Consider the following 20,018-nt stretch of genomic DNA (forward strand, 5'->3'; position numbering starts at 1 on the left):
GACGTAGAGTCTGTCACACAGAGTGAAATAAGTCAGAAGGAGAAAAACAAATATTGTATATTAACACATATATGTGGAATCTAGAAAAATGATACAGATGAACATATTTGCAGGCCAGGAATAGAAACACACAAGTAGAGAACAGACGTGTGGACACAGAGGGGGAAGGGGAGTGTGGGATGAATTGGGAGATTAGGTTTGACGTAAGTACAGTACCATGTACAAAATAGATAGCTAGTGGGAACCTGCTGTAGAGCACAGGGAGCTCAGCTTGGTGCTCTGTATTAACCTAGATGGGTGGGATGGGGGGGGAGGGAGGTCCAAGAGGGTGGGGATATATGTATACATATAGCGGATTCACTTCACTGTACAGAAGAAACTAACACAACATTGTAAAGCAATTATACTCCCATAAAAAAAAAGTTTAGTTTCTAACATTACCCACAGGCTCAGATATCTGTCCCATCACAGGTCTCTTTTCTTAAAATCTATTCACCAAATAACAGTCATTGGAAGAACAACAAGCAAAGGCCCAAATATAAAAACAATTATTCACATGAAACTCCAAAAAAGGAGCTTTGTCATTAAGAAAGGTAGAATACATAAAATAGACTATAAAGATATCCAGGAACTGTCCAGTATCCAGATATCCAGTAGGAAAATCCCAACAAATACCACATTTTCCAATTGTTCCTTAACACAGAATAAAACTATAAAAAATTAAACCTGACTATGCACATATCAGAAATACAGTTCAATTCACCCATGGATCCAACAGACTTCAAAATGGGGAGAGAAAATATTAACTGATTCAAGGAAAAAGCACTGACTTTTAATCTTATGTACTACTGTTGAAAGATGACTTGCAGAATTATATCACCCCAATATTCATTTATGAAACTAGTAGAAACCCACACTCCAATGATATACTTTAAGAGGCCTGATAAACAATATATTTACAATTTGTAAAAAACAATTCTTTTGTGTTGAAAGTTTTTTGGAACGTTATACATGGATTAATTTTCATCAAGCTTTCTCATGTTACTTACATTTATAATTTATTTCTGGTGGGAGTTTTAACATGTAACGATGAAGGCCAACTGAAGTCTTTCCCATGCTGTTTACATTCAAAAGGTTCTATGCTGTGAGTCTTTTCATGCCTTCGGAAGGAAGTGGGATGACTGAAGGCCTTCCCACATTCTTTACATTCATAGGGTTTCTCTCCAGTGTGAGTTCTTTCATGTCTTCGAAAACTCTGATACCACCTGAAAGCTTTTCCACATTCCTTACATGCATAGGGTTTCTCTCCTGTGTGAGTCCTTTCATGTGTTTGCAAGGAACTGTAACCTCTGTAGGCTTTACCACATTGTTTACATTCATAGGGCTTTTCTCTAGTGTGAGTTCTTTCATGTGTTCGAAGATAACTGGGACATCTGAACGCTTTACTACATTTTTTACATTCATAGGGTTTTTCCCCAGTGTGATTTCTTTCATGTCTTCGAAAACTTTGATAACACCTGAAGGCCTTTCCACATTGTTTACATTCATAGGGTTTCTCTCCAGTATGAATTCTTATGTGTGTTTCTAAGGAAGTGTAATCTCTGCAGGCTTTTCCACACTGCTTACATTCATAGAGTTTCTCTCCAGTGTGTGTTCTTTCATGTAGTCGTAGCAAAGTTGAACAACTAAAGGCTCTTCCACACTCCTTACATTCATAGGGTTTCTCTCCAGTGTGAGTTCTTTCATGTTTTTGAAAGGAAGGGTAATACCTGAAGGTTTTACCACACTGTTTACATTCATAGGGTTTCTCTCCAGTGTGACTCCTTTGATGTATTTGAAATGAACTGGGAGAAATAAATGCTTTCTCACACTGCTTACATTTATAAGGTCCCACTCCAGTGTGAGTGATCATGTGCACTCGAAGGCTTGCGAGAGCTCTAAGGGCTTTCCCACATTCCTTACATTCATAAGGTTTTTCTCCAGTATGAGTTCTTTCATGTTTTCGAAAAGAACTGGGACAACTGAAGGCTTTACTACATTTTTGGCATTCATAGGGTTTTTCTCCAGTGTGATTTCTTTCATGTATTTGGAAACCTATATTAGAACTGAAAGTTTTACCACATGGCTTACATTCATAGGGTTTCTCTCCAGTATGAACTCTTTCGTGTGTTTGGAAGGAAGGGTAATATCTGAAGGTTTTACCACATTGTTTACATTCATAAGGTTTCTTTCCATTGTGAGTTCTTTCATGTATTCGGAGGGAACTGGGACAACTGAGTGCTTTACTACATTTTTTACATTCATAGGATTTCTCTCCTGTGTGAGTCCTCTCATGTATTTGTAAAGTTTGATGATATCTATAGGCTTTTCCACAATGTTTACATTTATAAGGTTTCTCTCCAGTGTGGGCTCTTTCATGTATTTGAAGTGAAGCTGAAGAACTAAAAGTTTTCCCACAATCCTTACACTTATAAGAGGCACCTCCAGTATGTGTTACCATGTGTCTCTGAAAAGTTTTGAGCTGCAAGAAGGCTTTCCCACACTCCTTACATTTATAGGTTTTCCCTCCAGTGTGATTTCTTTTATGTTTTTCAAAACACTGCAGATAACTAAAGGCTTTCCCACATACATTACATTTGTATGGCTTCTCTCCATTTTTCTGATACTCATATGGCTTGTGTCCAACGTGACTTCTGGTGTACCTATTATGGGATGAATGATGTATGAGGACTTTTCCACATACTTTGTGTTCCCATGGTTTTACTCTGATAATAGTTTTCTTGTTCAGATTGAGATTTGGAATAAGGCTGAGGTTTTCTCTATATGGACTACCCTCTTTCTCGTCACATATTCTCCCTACCTTACGACTTCTGCAAAAAACAAGGAGGAATTATTAATGATCTCTTCATTAATGATTTCATACTTATTACAATATTTCAGCTACAATTTTATTATTTGTAGCAAAACTATAGGTATTTTTCTATTTCGGGTGAATTGTTCAAAACTGAATATACTGAATGCTCCGCAAGAGGACTCACCTTTGCTCACCAAAACGGTGATATTTATACATAAAGCTTATTAATACTGTTTCCAAGTGAACTATTTTGCAAACACTGAACATTATGTCATAGGCAAGAAAGTAATTTGGTGAACATTTTCTGAGAAGCAATAAATTTGAAGCATGGATTGTCTTGTTTCTTTTTAAGATCTGGTACAATAATATAATTCTCATGTGAAACACTGCTTTCTGCTGGGAGTGCCACTCACCTTAGTTTTCTCCCCTGATTTTTGCACTGATCTTCAATGTCATGATCTTTCCATGTTTCTCCTAAAATGCAGACACAGAAAAATGATTCCAAAGTATTAGAAGTTATAGAAAAATTATTAGATTCTAGTGCTACAGTGAGCTGTGACCATACCTAGTTTATTTACCAATGTCCTCCCTGTACACATTCCACCTCTTAGAATAATATTGTAGGGCAGAAAAACTTGACCTTTGACTGACAAGGTGAAGGTAAGTTGTCATCCTTACCTACTGAGGCCAGGTTCCTGAAGGTTTCCCCCATCACATCTCTGTAGAGTTTCTTCTGTGAAAAATCCAGTAAAGCCCACTCTTCCAGGGTGAAGTTCACAGCAACATCCTCAAAGACCACTGCGTCCTACAACATCCCATATATATGTATGGTAGGATGAGTAAGACTGACAGCACTGGACATCTATACTCCATTTATAAGTTACATATGATTCTGCTATCTCCCAACATTTATTCTCTGACTTGATCATCAGAAACTAATTCTCTGTCCATACTTACTTCCTCATAAATTTAACAGCATCAGGAACACATGAAAATTATTTACATAGTTTTACTGTGATCACATTACAAATCCTACTGCTGTCTAATGGCAGGGTCCAAAGCATGTTGGGAAATGTCAGAAATGCTATACAAATGAAATAAATATTATCAATTTAAGACCATCCATTGGTGAGAAAAACTCTTTCCTCCCTTTTCTTATTATCCACCATTTACACACTCCATGACGCAGAGTGTGTAATATCCTGTAATAAACCATAATGGAAAAGAATATGAAAAAGGATATGTATATATATGCATAACTGAATCACTCTGCTGTATAGCAGAAACTAACACAACATTGTAAATCAACTATACTTCAATAAAATAAATTTAAAAAGATAAAGAGGGGCTTTATCATAATGACAAAGCTGTCAATTCTCCATGAAGGCATAACAATCGTTCATGTGTACATGCATCACAACAGATGGGCAAAATATATGAGGCCAAAACTGACAGAATGCAAGAAAGTAAGCGAATCCACTACTAGTTGTAGACTTCAACACCTCCTTATCATGAATGACCAATTGCAGCAGGCAGAAAATTAGGAAGGACAGAACTGAAATCAATAGCACCATGGAACAAATGGATTTAATTGTCATCCATGGAAATCATTCTTCTCAAGTTCATAAGGAACATTCACCAAGACAGAACACATTCTGGGACATAAAACATAATTTAACAAATTTGAAAGGACAGCAGTCATTCAAAATATGCTCTCACACCACACAGGCACTAGTACACGAAGATAGTCAGAAACTCCCCAAAATACGTGGAGATTCAACAATACGCTTCTAAATAATATGTGGGATCAAAAAAGAAGTCCGAAGAGAAATAAAAAATTACTTTGAAGTAAATGAAAATACAACTAATCAAGCATTGTTGTGGGATGCAGCAAAACAATGCTTAGAGGGAAATTTATGCCACTGAACAAATACACTAGAAAAAAAAGAAAAATCTATAATCAACAATGTAAAGGGCCTCCCTGGTGGCGCAAGTGGTTGAGAGTCCGCCTGCCGATGCAGGGGATACGGGTTCGTGCCCCGGTCTGGGAGGATCCCATATGCCGCGGAGCGGCTGGGCCCGTGAGCCATGGCCGCTGAGCCTGCGCGTCCGGAGCCTGCGCGTCCAGAGCCTGTGCTCCGCAACGGGGGAGGCCACAACAGTGAGAGGCCCGCATACCGCAAAAAAAAAAAAAAAAAAAAAAACACAATGTAAATATCTACCTTTGGAAGGAAAACAATTTAAACCCAAAGTAAGCAGAATAAAAGAAATAATAAAAATTGGGGGAAAAGAATCAGTGGAGTGTATTAAAAGAAAAAAAGCTGGTTCTTTGACAAGATCAATGACAAGACCACAAGATAAACATCTTGTGATCATAACTAAGAAAAAGAGAGAAATTACAACACAAGACCATCAGGGGTGACCAGAAGGTATGGAAGGTGGGTGCTGAAGCCTCTTCATTATAGTGAAGGAGTCTCTGAGGACACTACCAGGTGTGCCTGTTGTATGGCAACAGTCTTGAGCCTTCTATGGTAGGGGTGTCCATTCAAGGTGGCCCAATTTCCAAGTAACCGCATAAATCGGCTCCGGTAAATTTATAAACAAGGGATATGTTGCCTCCCAAACATCACAAGAATCTAGACAATGTTGTGGGTGCTGAGACGGACTATTGGTATTTCTTCATGGTGCCAGGAAGGGGTGGCCTTCTGTTTATTAATTTTTTTTTTATTGTATTCATTAAAGGTATCAAGGCTTCATATGTTTGGAGCAATGCCCATCCACTTTTTACAAGCCCACCTTTTTCAATACTGTATGCCCTAAATATCAAATGAACTTCCTCAGAAGAGATGTCATTAATATCATATCTCTGCTCGTGGCACAGGTGGATGCAGTTCAGATCCTGCCTGCAGAGACTGTGTGTGTTCACAGTGGTGTTGAGGTTCCCTGACGGTAACCAGTTAAAGGTGTATCATGTCCTTTCAGAGGTGAATGCCAAGTGCAGCAGAGAGGCTGTTGAAACAGGAACTGAACAGAACAGACGTAGCCAAATCTGTGAGAGCAGAATGTTGAGCAGAATGTTTAGCAGTTGCTGAGTAGATGGAGTCAGTAATTTCCGTAATGTTGGGGACTAGGAATAAGGGGTTTCTGTGATGGGACAACAGCCTCAAGGTTGTAGCATTCCACTGTGAGGTATTTTTCACTCTTTCCAGGTTTAATAAGAGGTCAAATTAGGATGTTCAAAGCAGAAGCCCTGGGGATAATCACTTCTTCGCAAAATAAAAGGTTTCTTAAAGTTTTCAATCCTCAAAGGCCCTGTTTAACTTATACTGGATCATATAACTAATTTAACTAAGGGGTAAGGACCATCTAGTCTCCTTTTGTGAAGCCAATTTGGAAGTAGCAAGAACTTAATTTAACTTAATTTTAATTTATGATTTATTGGTTCAGAGCTTTCCTGCTCACTATGGGACATTTTGTGACAATGGGTGCTATGACCGTAAGGAGAGGCAAAGAGTTCTGATGGTTATGGTGAAGTATACCAATCTGCCCTCTATATTATATTCAGTACTTCCTCTAAGATCATGCAGTACACCTTGCTTAAATTTACTGAGATCCTAGGTATAACTAACTTGAGATCTCTCACTCAATAATTGTAGGAAGATTTGTGAATTACGGCATTATAGGAGACTGTAACATTAATTCAAAACCTATGTTCTGAAGAGGCTCAAAAAGCAAGGACTGCCCTTTTTATCTTTTTGGTTATGTAAATTTTTTAGTATATTTTGGATTTCCAACTGGAAAATTGTGAGCCTTTTTTCAATACCTTTTTCCTTTTGTTCCTTCTTTCCCGTCCTTCCCTATATTATATAAGTCCCAGGATATACTTTGGAAAAGAGGGTGTCCTCTCTACCCTGGGACTCATAAAATTCTTCCTCCGGGGGCGCACACTAGTGCCATCGGGATCAGAGGTCTCCTCCATAACTACCGGGTATTTTATAGAGTTTTTAGTTTAAGTTTGAACTAATCCCCTTGCTGTGCCACAGTGAGGCTATGGGTGTTCCCCCCCGTAACTCAGAGGGTCAGGATCTTCATTGCAGTAGAGGCAGGGGCAGCAGCAGCAGAGGTGAGCCCTCATATTAGGAGAGTGGACTCAGCTCTCCACCTTCTGGCTGCCTTTCCCAGTCTCCTTCTCTCTCTGAAATACCTGCTCTTTAAGGAGTGGCCATCTGATGGGCTCACCTCATTCACAGGGTATATAATCAGCCTTTTACTCCCCAAAGACAAGGCAATCCCAGCCTCACTTACACTTTTACTTAAAGACACAGATAGGTTTCAGCCAACACATCGACTGAGGACCACTTTAACAAAGGAGCCTTTCTCATACTCCTGCTCAGAGAGGACAACGAATTACCAAAACTTCCAACTCGGTGTCCTCTGTATATAGAACCCAGGGTTGGTGGGGTCAGCAATGCCACACAGGGCAGCTCAGCGCACAGGAGGAGACCCCAGCAAACAGCAGCTCACAGGGCAGGAGCCTCCAGGCTTTCTTTCACAGGGCAGGAGCCTCCAGGCTTTCTTATCAGCCTGTCCAGGTAAGAACCAGGGGAAGAGGGAGGGGTGAGGCTTAACTTTCAGTAGTCAAACATCAAATATGTGGACCCCTGACAGCTCATTATAAGAACAAATCCAGTAAGGATTAGCACTGGTTTGTTCTTATACAAAGAAACACAAACAAAATGATCAAGAAGTAATCAAAACTGGGCTTCCCTGGTGGCGCAGTGGCTGAGAGTCCGCCTGCCGATGCAGGGGACACGGGTTCGTGCCCTGGTTCGGGAAGATCCCACATGCCCCGGAGCAGCTAGGCCCGTGAGCCATGGCCGCTGGGCCTGCACATCCAGAGCCTGTGCTCCGCGATGGGAGAGGCGACAACAGTGAGAGGCCCACGTACCACAAAAAAAAAGAAGTAATCAAAACTGGTTATTTCAGGGTGGCTGGAATAAGAGCAGAGAAGTAGAACAGGATATGTAAGTTAGTTTCCTATCTTAGGAATTTTTTAAAAATTCAACCTTTCCATGCATTAGTTACTGAAAACAAGGAGAGAAATTTACATACACTGCCTTTTCCTATGATTAATCATTATTTTAAATTAGCTTTTGCTTTTTAAAATTTAAACTTTTCTATGTAAGAAACTACTTCAAAATTTAATCCTTTAAACACTAGCAGATATAAAACTGCAGACCATGAAAACTTTACAAATCCCTTTCCAACTAAAAAAACAGGGGATTTCTATCAACAGCCCTAACGTACAATGCTTCAACTTACAATTTTTCGACTTTCAACAGGTACACTTACAACCATCCTGTGCCCATACAACCATTCTATTTTTCACATTCAGTACAGTACTCAATAAAGTACATCAGACAGTCAACACTTTATTATAAAATAGGCCTCGTGTTAGATGATTCTGCCCAAATGTAGGCTAATGTAGGTGTTCTGAGCATGTTTAAGGCAGACTAGGCTAAGCTATGATGTTCAGTAAGTTAGGTGTATTAAATGCATTTTCAACTATCAATATTTTAAATTTACAATGGGATTATCAGGATGTAAACCCATCATAAATTGAGTAAGATCTGTAATAGTTCCTCCCTCCACTATATTTAACATAAAATATTTTATAGTATGAGTAGCATATTATAATACATTAGGGGTTTCAATTAAGCCCTGAAATGTACTAGAAATTTCAAAGATTTCCATAAGCTTTGAGGTGTTTTCCTCATATCAATGAAAAAAGAAATTCAACTGCTTTTTCCTCACATGCATTAAAATAGGAATTCATTTGCCTTAGGAATAGTATAGCCTCTTAAAAGTCAAAGTTCTCTAGAGACATGGACAGACACTGACCTAAAAAATGAAAGAAGCAGGGCTTCCCTGGTGGCACAGTGGTTGAGAGTCTGCCTGCCGATGCAGGGGACACAGGTTTGTGTCCTGGTCCGGGAAGATCCCACATGCCGCGGAGCGGCTGGGGCCGTGGCCGCTGAGCCTGCACGTCCGGAGCCTGTGCCCCGCAATGGAAGAGGCCACAACAGTGAGAGGCCCGCGCACAGCAAAAAAAAATGAAAGAAGCACCTGAGAACTTAAAAACACCCATATCTCACATCTTGAGGTTCTCCTGCCAAAATGGAACCAAAATTCTATCTGGTTCCACAATTTTCTTATCTTACACTATATGTGTCAACCAACTTATATAGTATAACCCCGAATGCCAATGAGAACCAGAATCAACACAGATAAGCAGCATGCTTCGCTACAATTCAGAAAACAAAAACACCACCACAGGGCCTCCCTGGTGGCGCAGTGGTTGAGAGTCCGCCTGCCGATGCAGGGGATACGGGTTCGTGCCCCGATCTGGGAGGATCCCATATGCCGCGGAGCGGCTGGGCCCGTGAGCCATGGCCGCTGGGCCTGTGCATCTGGAGCCTGTGCTCCGCAACGGGAGAGGCCACAACAGTGAGAGGCCCGCATACCGCAAAAAGAAAAAAAAAAAAAAAAAAAAAAACACCACCACATTCACAAAGTTGAACATAATCGCAACTTGGGTCCTAAACACTCCTTGTTGAGATGTAACCCCCTGCAGTGTGTCAGCCTCTGGTGAAGGAGGGTGGGGACACCTGAGCAGCCACAGGAAAGAACACGGGGAGCTCCATACATCCTCCCCCCTGTAAGCATGGACGCTCTCCCTCCCCCAGGCTTCTACTCTCACAAGTGAGGAAACTCTCAGCCTGATTCTGTTTAAGGGTCTGACCCAAATGAACTCCCAAATTCATCAACCCTTTGTCCATGAGACAGAACACCTCACCTTCAGACTTTCTCAATTGTGCACCAATTACATTCTGAATGCAAAACTTCAGCATAAGGCCTAAAAATGTCTAGATCTAAGGAACCACAACTACAAAGTCAGAAATAGCATCACAACACACCTCCCACCCCCGTGTGCACAGGCATCCCCAGTGTTCCAAGGGTTTGGTAGCTTTTCTCAGTATAAAGGACTCCTTCTGTGGTGGGTGTGACCAGGAAGGACACCAGCAGAAGGAGGTTCCCCAGGAAGAATCCAACAGGCCTTTAAGTATTTCCCTTTGCAGACAAAAAGGGAGCCATAGCTTGGGCCAGGCCTCTGCTCCACTCTGCAGTTGCTCTGGAACAACGTTGATATCTTAAATGACACAAAGCCAGTGTGGGAACAATCCCAAAAGTCACTCAAACCCAGCATTTACATAGAAAAGAGGGAAGAAAACTGTAAGGCACTTTGACGAGTTCAAATAGAAAACCCCAAATATCTATTCAGGTGTCAGGTAATTATTATTTCCAGGGAAAGAAATTGGCTTGTAAACAACTGATCATACTGGAACACTTCTACTCTGCAATTCTAAGCCCTGGAAATTTACTTGAAGACACCCAAAAGTAAAGAATAGACCTCAGGAACTTCCTATACATGCTCAGGGGAATAAAGAGTGAAAGAATCCTATACAAATGGAACGTGTAATACTGGAACATATTATTTTCTTCTAAAATTCACCTCTTTCTTGCCTGTTTAGAACTATTTTATACTCTCTTTGAAGCTCTATTGATTAAATACATTTTACCTTTATTGAAAAACTGAGACTAAAATAAGTGAAAAAAATCTTTCTGAGGTGACAAACCCAGAGAGGGGCTGTTCTGACAAAACACCCAGGAAAATTTCCAAAGAAGAACCTCCACCCAAAGCACTTCCCATAGGATGTGTGTGTGCAGGACAGATTAGGGGGAGAGGCAAGAGGATTTGATGCAACCTAGTTCTAAGTGGTTATTCTCGGCTTTCCTCTCACGAAAACAGCCACAGGCAAATATAAATCTTTTAAAAACAGCATTCCATGGCTCTGGAGAAAAAAGATAAAATATTGGATCTGTGTGACATGCAGCCGGAAGACAAACAGTTAGTTGATTATAATGATGTGAATTAGAGAGGGGAAGTTGGCTCTGGGAAGGAGGTGAAGGATCTGAACATTTAGGGATTTATTATCAGTCCTAGGAAGAGCTACGGCGGGGGGACAGGAGCAGGGATTTGAGACTCCGCTTCCCAAATATGTGGAAAACTCAGGAGAAAACAGGTGACCCCTGGGAGAAAGGGACCGGGAACACCGCAGACTACAGCTCTTCCCACGCACGAACCCAAGAGACCGAGGCCTGACTGTCACTAATAACCTTCCCCGTGGTTACCGCACAGTCTGGGGAGACGCGGGGACGTAGGCACAGCGCTGCCCAGCGAAGCTCTGGGGTCGGCTGCCGAGCTAAATAACGGGACAGGACGCCCGGGGTCCGTCTGCCGTCCCAGCGTCCACGCTGCGGGCGGGAGGGGACTGAGGTCCGAGTCCCGCCACAGCCGGTTCCCACAAGACGCTCCGCCCCGACTCCGCACTCAGGGGCAGCACACTCACCATTTCTAGGTTTCCTGGGTCTCCCTGAGTCCTTCCTACGGCTCCCACGACCAGTGCAGGTCACAACCCAACACAAACCGCGGCCCGTTCACCAGGAACCGTGAACCACAGGCTATACCCGCTCTCCGGCGAGGCCGGCGCCAATAGGGACGCCCACTCTGGTGCGATACGTCGCCCCCACCCACCTGCTCCAGCGGCGCCCCTGATTGGATAGCTCGGAGGGCCACGCCCCTCAGCTTGAGCTACAACAGGAGGGAGGATGCGCTACTCACCCGAACCACCTTCTGCCAGTGGGTGGGAACCTGACCCAGCCACGATCGTTTGTATGGAGAAAAAACTTTCTCCTGGCCTGGGGCTGCCTCTACAGTTTTTTTCTCCTAGCTCTTTGTGAACATGTGGTCACAATTTACAGGGAATTCTTGAGTTTTCGTGAAACAAGCACACAGCATGAGGGTGGCCCAGGCCACACTGGAACAAGAGGGTCTTCTGTCTCTAGGGATCAAGGGATTGGCATAGGGCTGTCAGACCACTCAGGGAACTGCAACCCTTGTTTAGAAACACAAGACACTAAATGTGACCTCACCACTGATAATAAAGAACCCGGCTGCATTTGATCTCACCACTAATAATAAAGAACCCGGCTGCATTTGATCTTTGATCCTTGCAAGGACTGAGCTAGCCTTCCACCCATCCCTTTCCCACCCCCACTTATTTGGTACTTAAGTGAAAGAAACCCAGGGCACGTGGATCTGTGGGAAGTTTGAACCCAACAGCCCCAGCCTGGGCACAAGGACTCAGTCTAACCACAGGGTGTGAGATGTACTCATTAAACTATTAGGTGATGAAGTAAAAATTCATATTCTAAGGCAAGTCAAGGAAAATTTAAACATAAAAAATTTTCTCTGCCCTTTGGCCTCCTCCTTCCCCTCTACTGTGCATTGTGTATCAGCATTATGCATCAACCAAACCTCCCCACCGGCAGAAATACCTGCTCAACCATAAAGAGCAACATTCTCCTAGTATCAAGAAGATAACTCCTTAGGAGATAGCCTTCCTGCTTAATCTTGTAAGGGGCCACGAATACCCATGACCCACTATTCATACTTGCTTTGTACATATAGACCTGGATTGTGTAAACTGTCAGTAATACATCATTTAATGTACAGCCCTCTGCCTCCAAATCTTATATAACTGTGCTTTGACATCTAGTGGGCAGAATAGTTCTTGGAGCTTTCTGAGGGTACATTTCCAGGTTATAATCCTCAATTTGGTTCGAATAAAATTTTCCATTTCTTTCTTAGATCGACTAATTAATTTTTTTGTCAACACAGGTTTCATTAAATTCACATTTTACATTGGAAGGAAATTTATTTTAGATCAGATTTTGCCAATGTTTCTCGAGAACTTCAAAATGTAAATGACTATAATGTCCCGAAGGCAACTGATTCCAATTTTCACTGATAGAAGAAAAATAGTAAGTCTTTATCTAAACAGGGAAGTATCTGGAAATCCGTGCCCCGCCCCCACCATCTTTACTAAGCTATGACTAATAAAACTGCCCGTATTTAAAGATTACAATGTGGTGATTTAATATACGTTATCCTACATTGTATACTTGAAATCAGCCAAGACAGTGGATTAAGTAATCTCACCACCCACACAAAAAGTAACCATGTGTGCTGATGGATATGTTAATCAATCTGGAAACTCTTATATGCCTACAATATTGAATTGCATAACTCTTAATGTATTTAATTTATATGAACACCTTTATTGAGACAATGTAGATACCATACAATGCATCACATTAAAGAGTACAATTCAAAGGTTTTCAGTATATTCCCAGATATATGCAATCATTCCCACAGTTGATCTTTGAAGATTTTCATCATCTCAAAAAGAAATTCCTCTTCACTTTTTCACTCCCAATATCCCATCTTCCTCCTCCAATATCCAGCCTTAGGAAACCTTAATCTACTATCTGTCTCTATAGATTTCCTTATTCAGGGCTCTCGAATGGAATTATGTAATATATGGTTTCCGTGATTGATTTCATTCATTTGGCATAGCTTTTACAAGGTACACCCATGCTGTAGCATTGATCAATATTTCATTCATCTTTATGGCCAAATAATATTCCACTAGATGGATAAAATGTTTTGTTCACCCTTTCATCTGTTAATAGACATTCAGATTATTTCCACTTTTTGGCTACTACGAGTAACATTGCTATAAATTTCATGTACAAATTTGTGTTTGACCACGTTTTCATTTTTCATAGGCATATAGCTGGGAAAGGAACTGGGGGGTCATATGATAATTATAGATTTAATTTTTGAGAAACTGCCTAAAATAAATAAATTTATTAAAAAAAAGAATTTATAAAGACTTTGAGACAAACATATTAGGGAATTTGTCACCAGTACACCTGCTTTGCAAGAAATGTTAAAGGAAATTCTTCAAAAGGAAGGAAAGTGATAAAGGAAGAGCTTTTGAGAAAAAAATAAATGAAGGGAAAATATCACTTTAAAAAGTTCTTAATTAATCTGATAGATAACACTTATTGAAAATAATACCAGAAACAATTTATTTGGTAATTATAGCTTATGGATAAGCAAAATGAATGACAGCAATGTTGAAAGGGACAGGAAGAGAGGAATTGGGAATATGAGGAATTTATACAACCAGTGAAGTGGTTTAGTGATACTTGAAGGTCGACTTGGGTTAACTGTAAATGTATACTACAATTCAAGAGCAACCAATAATAAAGTAAGTAAAGTATAATTGATATGCTAGGAGAAGAAAAAATAGAATCAAGTAAAATGCTCAAAGCCAGAGAAGACAGAAAAAAGGCAGAAGACAAAAGGGAAAAAAAAGAACAAGGGCAACAAATAGAAACCACAAAAATTATTGTAGATATTAATGCAACTGTATCAATAATCACTTTAAAAGTCAATGGTCTAAATACAACAATCGAAAGACAGATACTGTCAGAATGGATAAAAAAACAACACCCAATTATGTATTGTCTGTAACAAACTGACATTAACATTAAAGACAGATGGAGTAAGACTAAGATATGTAAAGATGTATCATGTTAACAGTAAGAAATAGTTGAGGGGACTTCTCTGGCAGTCCAGTGGTTAAGACTCTGGTCCAGTGGTTAAGACTCCATGATTCCAATGTAGGGGGAGCAGGTTCAATCCCCGGTCGGGGAATTAAGATCCCACATGCTGGGCTTCCCTGGTGGCGCAGTGGTTGAGAGTCCGCCTGCCGATGCAGGGGACACGGGTTCATGCCCCGGTCTGGGAGGATCCCACATGCCGCGGAGCGGCTGGGACCGTGAGCCATGGCTGCTGGGCCTGTGTGTCTGGAGCTGTGCTCCGCAACGGGAGAGGCCACAACAGTGAGAGGCCCGCGTACCGCAAAAAAAAAAGAAAAAAAAAAGATCCCACATGCTGCTTGGTATGGACAAAACATACCATACAAAACAAAACACGAGCAAATTAATCCAAAATTAAGCACAAGAAGATAAATAATAAAAGTTGGAGAAGAAATCAATGAAATTATGGGAAGCCAATGGAGAAAACCCAACAAAACCAAAAGCTGGCTCTTCGAGAATATTAATAAAATTAAGATACGTGTACATAAGCTGAGGAAAAAAAAGAGGGAAAAAAGAAATTATTAGTATCAGGAACAAAAAGGGAGAAAATAAAACTGTAAAAGCATTTGACAAAATACATGACAGCAAACAACAAACAGAAGGGAAGTTCCTCTTCCTGAGAAAGACCATCTACAAGAAATCTGTGGTTAACATGATACTTATGGTGAGAAACTAGATGCTTTCCTGGTAAGATCAAGAAGGCAATGACGGCCCCTCTCTCACCAGTCCTAGTCAATACTGTACCAGAAGTCTAAGCTAATCCAATGAAAGAAAATACAAAGAAAGGAAATAAAAGGTATACAGAATGGGAAGTAGGAAATAAAACTGTCTTTTGTCACATATGACATGATTATGGAGAAAAACTCAAAGATTCAACAATAACAAAGAAAACCTCTTGAACTAAAATAAGAGAGTAGATTAAGGTTGAAGGATAAATGGTTATACAAAAGTCAATGCCTTCCTATAGATCATAAATGGTTAATATACAAAAGTCAGTGCTTTCCTATCGTTCCAAACAAATATAGTCAATTGATCTTTGATGAAGAATCAAAAGCAATATAATGGAAAAAAGTCTTTTCAACACATAGTGCCAGGGTAACTAGATAGCCACCTGCCAAAAACAAAAACAACATAAAAAAAAAACCCTACCACGTAATCAATCAATCAATGTACCTAGACACAAATCATAAACCTTCCACAGGAATTAACTGAAAATGGATGATAGATCTTATGTAAAATGCAAAACTACAAAACTCCTAGAAGATAACATAGGAGAAAATCTAGGTGATCTTGGCTTTGGTGATAAACTTTTAGAAACAACACCAAAAGCAAGATCAATGAAAGAAAAAAATAAGTTTGACTTCACTAAAATGAAAACCTGTTCTGTGAAATGCAGTGTTAAGAGATTAAAAACACAAGCTGAAGTCTGGGAGAAAATCTTTGTAAAACACTTCTCTTGCAAAGGACTGGTATTCAACATGTCCATTTATAAGAACTCTTATAAATCAATATACCAAACAATTAAAAATGGACAAAATATCTGAACACGTGCCTCACCAAAGAAGATATATGAATGGTAAATAAGCGTAAGAAAAGATGCTCAACATCATATGTCAACAGGAGTTGCAAATAAAAGAAGAATGAGATACTACTAGACACTATTATGGCTCAAATCGAAACATCAAGAACAAACACCAAATGATGGAGAAGATGTGCAGCAACATGAACCCTCACTCACTGCTGGTGGTAATGTGAAATGATATGCCTACTTTGGAAAACAGGCAGTTTCTTAAAACTAAACCTATTCTTACCAGGCACTCCAGCAAGTAGGTTCCTTCCTATTTCCCCAAATGAGTTGAAACTTTCATTCACAAAAAAACCTACCCACAAATTTTTATAAGAGCTTTATTCATGATTGCCAAGACATACAGGTAACCAAGATATCCTCCAATAAATAACAGAAAAAATAACCGTGGGAACATCCATTCGATGAAATACTATTAAATATTTTTAATATTAAGATATTAATATTTAATATTATTAAAGGATATGAGGTGGAACTTCGCTGGTGCTCCAGTGGTTAAGACTCTGTGCTTTCACTGCAAGGGGTGCGGGTTTGATCCCTGGTCCGGGATCCCACATGCCAAATTTAAGGAACTTTGAAGTTCCTTTCCGCTAGATGAGATGCTGACTGATGCATGAATCACTGAATAAAGCCAATAAGATATTTTAAATTTATCAGTTGAATTTTGTTTAGTATAAAGCTTAAGGACTGCTTAAACTTTGCTGTGCCACAGTGAGGCCACGGTTGTTGTCCCCTATAACCCTGATGGTGGGGATCTTTGTTACAACAGAGGCAGCAGCAGCAGAGGTCCTGAAGCATCCTGGGAAGTCCTCTGGTATTAAGAGTGTGGCTTCAGCCCACTATCTAAATGGCTGCCTTTCCCCCATGTTTTCTTTCTTTCTTTCTTTCTTTCTTTCTTTCTTTCTTTCTTTCTTTCTTTAAATAATTGTTCTTTCAGAGCAATTACCCAATGTGCTCATCTCTTGCACAGGGTATAGTTTCCCTCTCTCATCAGTGATATGATGGGTTAGGACCAACCTATCCTCTGTCACAGATTCACTCTAACACACCGATAATTCGGGCAAAGAAACTGATTTAGGATTAACTTAAGGATGACTAAATCCCATACTGCTGCTCCCAGATGCCTAGGAATTCTCGACTGTCAATTCTGGTCCACTTAACCTAGAACTGAGGCTTGGTATGGTCAATAATGCAACACAGGGCAGCACAGCTCACAACTTGAGCTCCCCAGCAAGAAGCAGCCCACAATGCCAGCCCCCATCAAGCAGCAGAGCAGGTGAGCAAGTCAGAGCAGGAGTCAGAGCAGGAGAAGACAGACCCACGGGTGGTGGTCATGTCTGGACATGCTATTGCTCACTGCACCAACTGTATGGTCACCTGTAGAGTTGTGGTTCCCATGTTGAATGATGCCATATTGGCATAAATACACACACACACACACACACACACACACACACACACACACAGAGGGTAGGAAAAGACTTATGACTCACATAATTGAAGTTTCAGGTGAGGGCAGGGAAGGCCTCTCAAGCAGCACAGGGTGGGGTTCGGGAGGGGTGGGGAATGAGGCTTAAGCTGAGAGCAGTCAAATATCAAAAAGTGTGGGCTCATTACAAGTACAAAGATGGGTAAGAAAAATATGCATTCACAAATGCTTCTTTTTAGATAAAGAAACACAGGATACTCAAGAAATGATCACCACTAGTTTTTTCGGGGTGGCTGAAGCAACAACACTGGAGGAAAACAAAATGTTCAGACACTGAGTCTAATTTAGACCTACTTATCTTACAGAATTTTGCTAACTGCTGCACGATTATTTAAAATAAGCGGAGTAATTTATATAAACCATATTTGTCTATTCAATAGACTTTATTTTTAATTAACTTGCTTTTGTTTTTTAAAACAATTTTTAATTCATTCAATTTTTACTTTTCTATAAGGACACCATTCTAAGATTTAATCCTTTAAACACTAACTCTTAAAAAAGTTTTAACCATAAAAAAGAGAAAAATTTCAAATCTCTTTCTAAGAAGCACTATAAACTACAAATTTTATAAACATTATAAACCATAAGAAGCTTTATAGTTTCTCCTTATATCTTACTCTGGGGGATTATTATTGTGCATTATTATTATGAGTAATGTAATGCACTAAGGATTGAGACAGGCTGGGACCTGGGACCCTTTGCTGCAGTGCTTGCATCTGGACAAACCTCTAGCAACAAAATACAAACTGTAAGGGACAAGCAACAAAATACAAAGAAACTTAAGGGACTAACATAAATGCATGTATGTGAAGTTGGGGCAAATTCTGAACAATAAGATACAAAAAAACCAAAAACCCACACGGCACCACCAAAGGAGAAGGCAGACCACCTAAGCCACCCATCCAGGATGACCCCAATATAAGGTACCAGCTGCCCACTCCCCCAACCCCCAGGGAGCGAGCAAGGGAACCTGTTACTTGTTTTCGCTCCCTCCTGCTACAGCAGGGGCCCCAGTAAAGCCTTGCCTGAATTTCCTGTCTGGCCTCTTATCAATTTCTATTGGTTAAGGAGGCTAAGAACCCTGGTTGGTAACAAGATTTGGGACTAATCCATAAAATATATTAGACCTCTCAAAGATTTATATAAGTTTTAAGTAGTTTTTCTCATAGCAATTAAAATAAAAATAAAATTCTGTTTGGTTCCAGAATTTCTTGACTTACCTCCATTGTATCTCTCAGTCAGCCTACATTTTCAAAGCCTAACAAAGAAAAACCTCATACATTCACAGGAAATAATATCACAAATTACCAAAGGAAAATAAAGTTAAGAGCTACAATATTCAATATATAAAGGTATACAAGGAAAGAAGTGCAAATGTTTGAATCAGGTGTTTCCCTATAGTTCAGAAGAAAACCCAGATTCCCAAGCTTGCAGTCCAGTCTCTGCCTGCTGGAATACAACCCCTAGAGTCAATCCCTGGTGATGGAGGATGGTTGGGGGGGGGACACCTGACCAACCACAGGAACGAACTCTGGGAGTTCTGCACACCCTCTTCTCAGGGCATAATGAAAATACTCCCTCTCTAAGGCTTCAGTTCTCACAAGTGAGAAAACTCTTGGCCAGATTCAATTTAAGGTTATGATTCAAATGAACTCCCCAACTCATAAACCCTTTGTCTAGAACACAGAACTCCTGACCTTCACAGACTTTCTCAATGTACTCAGATTACTAAGTGCACCTACACTGTGGATGCAAAGTTCAAGCCTACCTCTACAGCCACAGTTAGAACCTCAGAAAGGGCATCACCTCCCCATCCCCCTACCCACCATCCCGTGCTCATCCCCAGCTTTCCAGGTCTCTGTAGCTTCTCTCGGTACAAAATTTCCTTCTGTGCTGAGTGTGAGCAGGTAGGACATGTGCAGAGGGGGGCTCCCCAGGAAGAAACTGGGCCTTCAAGTACTTCCCTTTGCAGGCTCAAGGGGGCCTTAGCTTAGAGAAACTGACCTTGGGCTTCTCTTCCCACATAGTTGATCTGGACCACCACTGATACTTTAAATACAGAAACCCAGGGTTTGAACAATACAGAAAAATCATTCAATCCAGTGTTTATGTGTAAAGCATGGAAGGAAATTTTTAGGCAATTTTCTAGTTCAAAAAAACCCCACAAATATCTATGCCTTTCAGAAATTAAATATGTCAGTTAATAATTATTTCTATGCTAAGAAATTGTTTGGAAACATTGTATGATTTCACTTATATGTGGGATGTAAAAAACAAAACAAACAAAACAGAAACAGATGCCTGGATACAGAGAGCAAACTAGTGGTTGTCAGAGGGGAAGGGGGTGGGAAATGAGTGAAGTAGGTGAGGGAGATGAAGAGACTTACAGTTATAAAATAAATAAGTCACGGGAATGTAATGTACAGTAGAGGGAATATAGTCGATAATACTAGAAT

At 40.4% G+C, this 20,018-nt stretch overlaps 1 protein-coding gene across 1 annotated transcript; it reads right to left on the reverse strand.

Annotated features, from left to right (window-relative positions):
- Nucleotides 1–1,051: 1,051 nt before the first annotated feature.
- LOC132486923 (zinc finger protein 709-like) lies at nucleotides 1,052–19,478 on the reverse strand. The gene is made up of 6 exons (XM_060094465.1): nucleotides 19,389–19,478; nucleotides 11,404–11,567; nucleotides 11,108–11,360; nucleotides 3,533–3,659; nucleotides 3,268–3,328; nucleotides 1,052–2,870 (listed from the first exon to the last, which is right to left on the reverse strand). The coding sequence occupies exons 1-6, from the start codon at nucleotides 19,476–19,478 to the stop codon at nucleotides 1,052–1,054; spliced, it is 2,514 nt and encodes an 837-aa protein (XP_059950448.1).
- Between the last annotated feature and the right edge of the window lie 540 nt (nucleotides 19,479–20,018).

Source organism: Mesoplodon densirostris, chromosome 3 (genome assembly GCF_025265405.1).
Source record: "Mesoplodon densirostris isolate mMesDen1 chromosome 3, mMesDen1 primary haplotype, whole genome shotgun sequence".
Classification (NCBI taxonomy): Eukaryota; Metazoa; Chordata; class Mammalia; order Artiodactyla; family Ziphiidae; genus Mesoplodon; species Mesoplodon densirostris.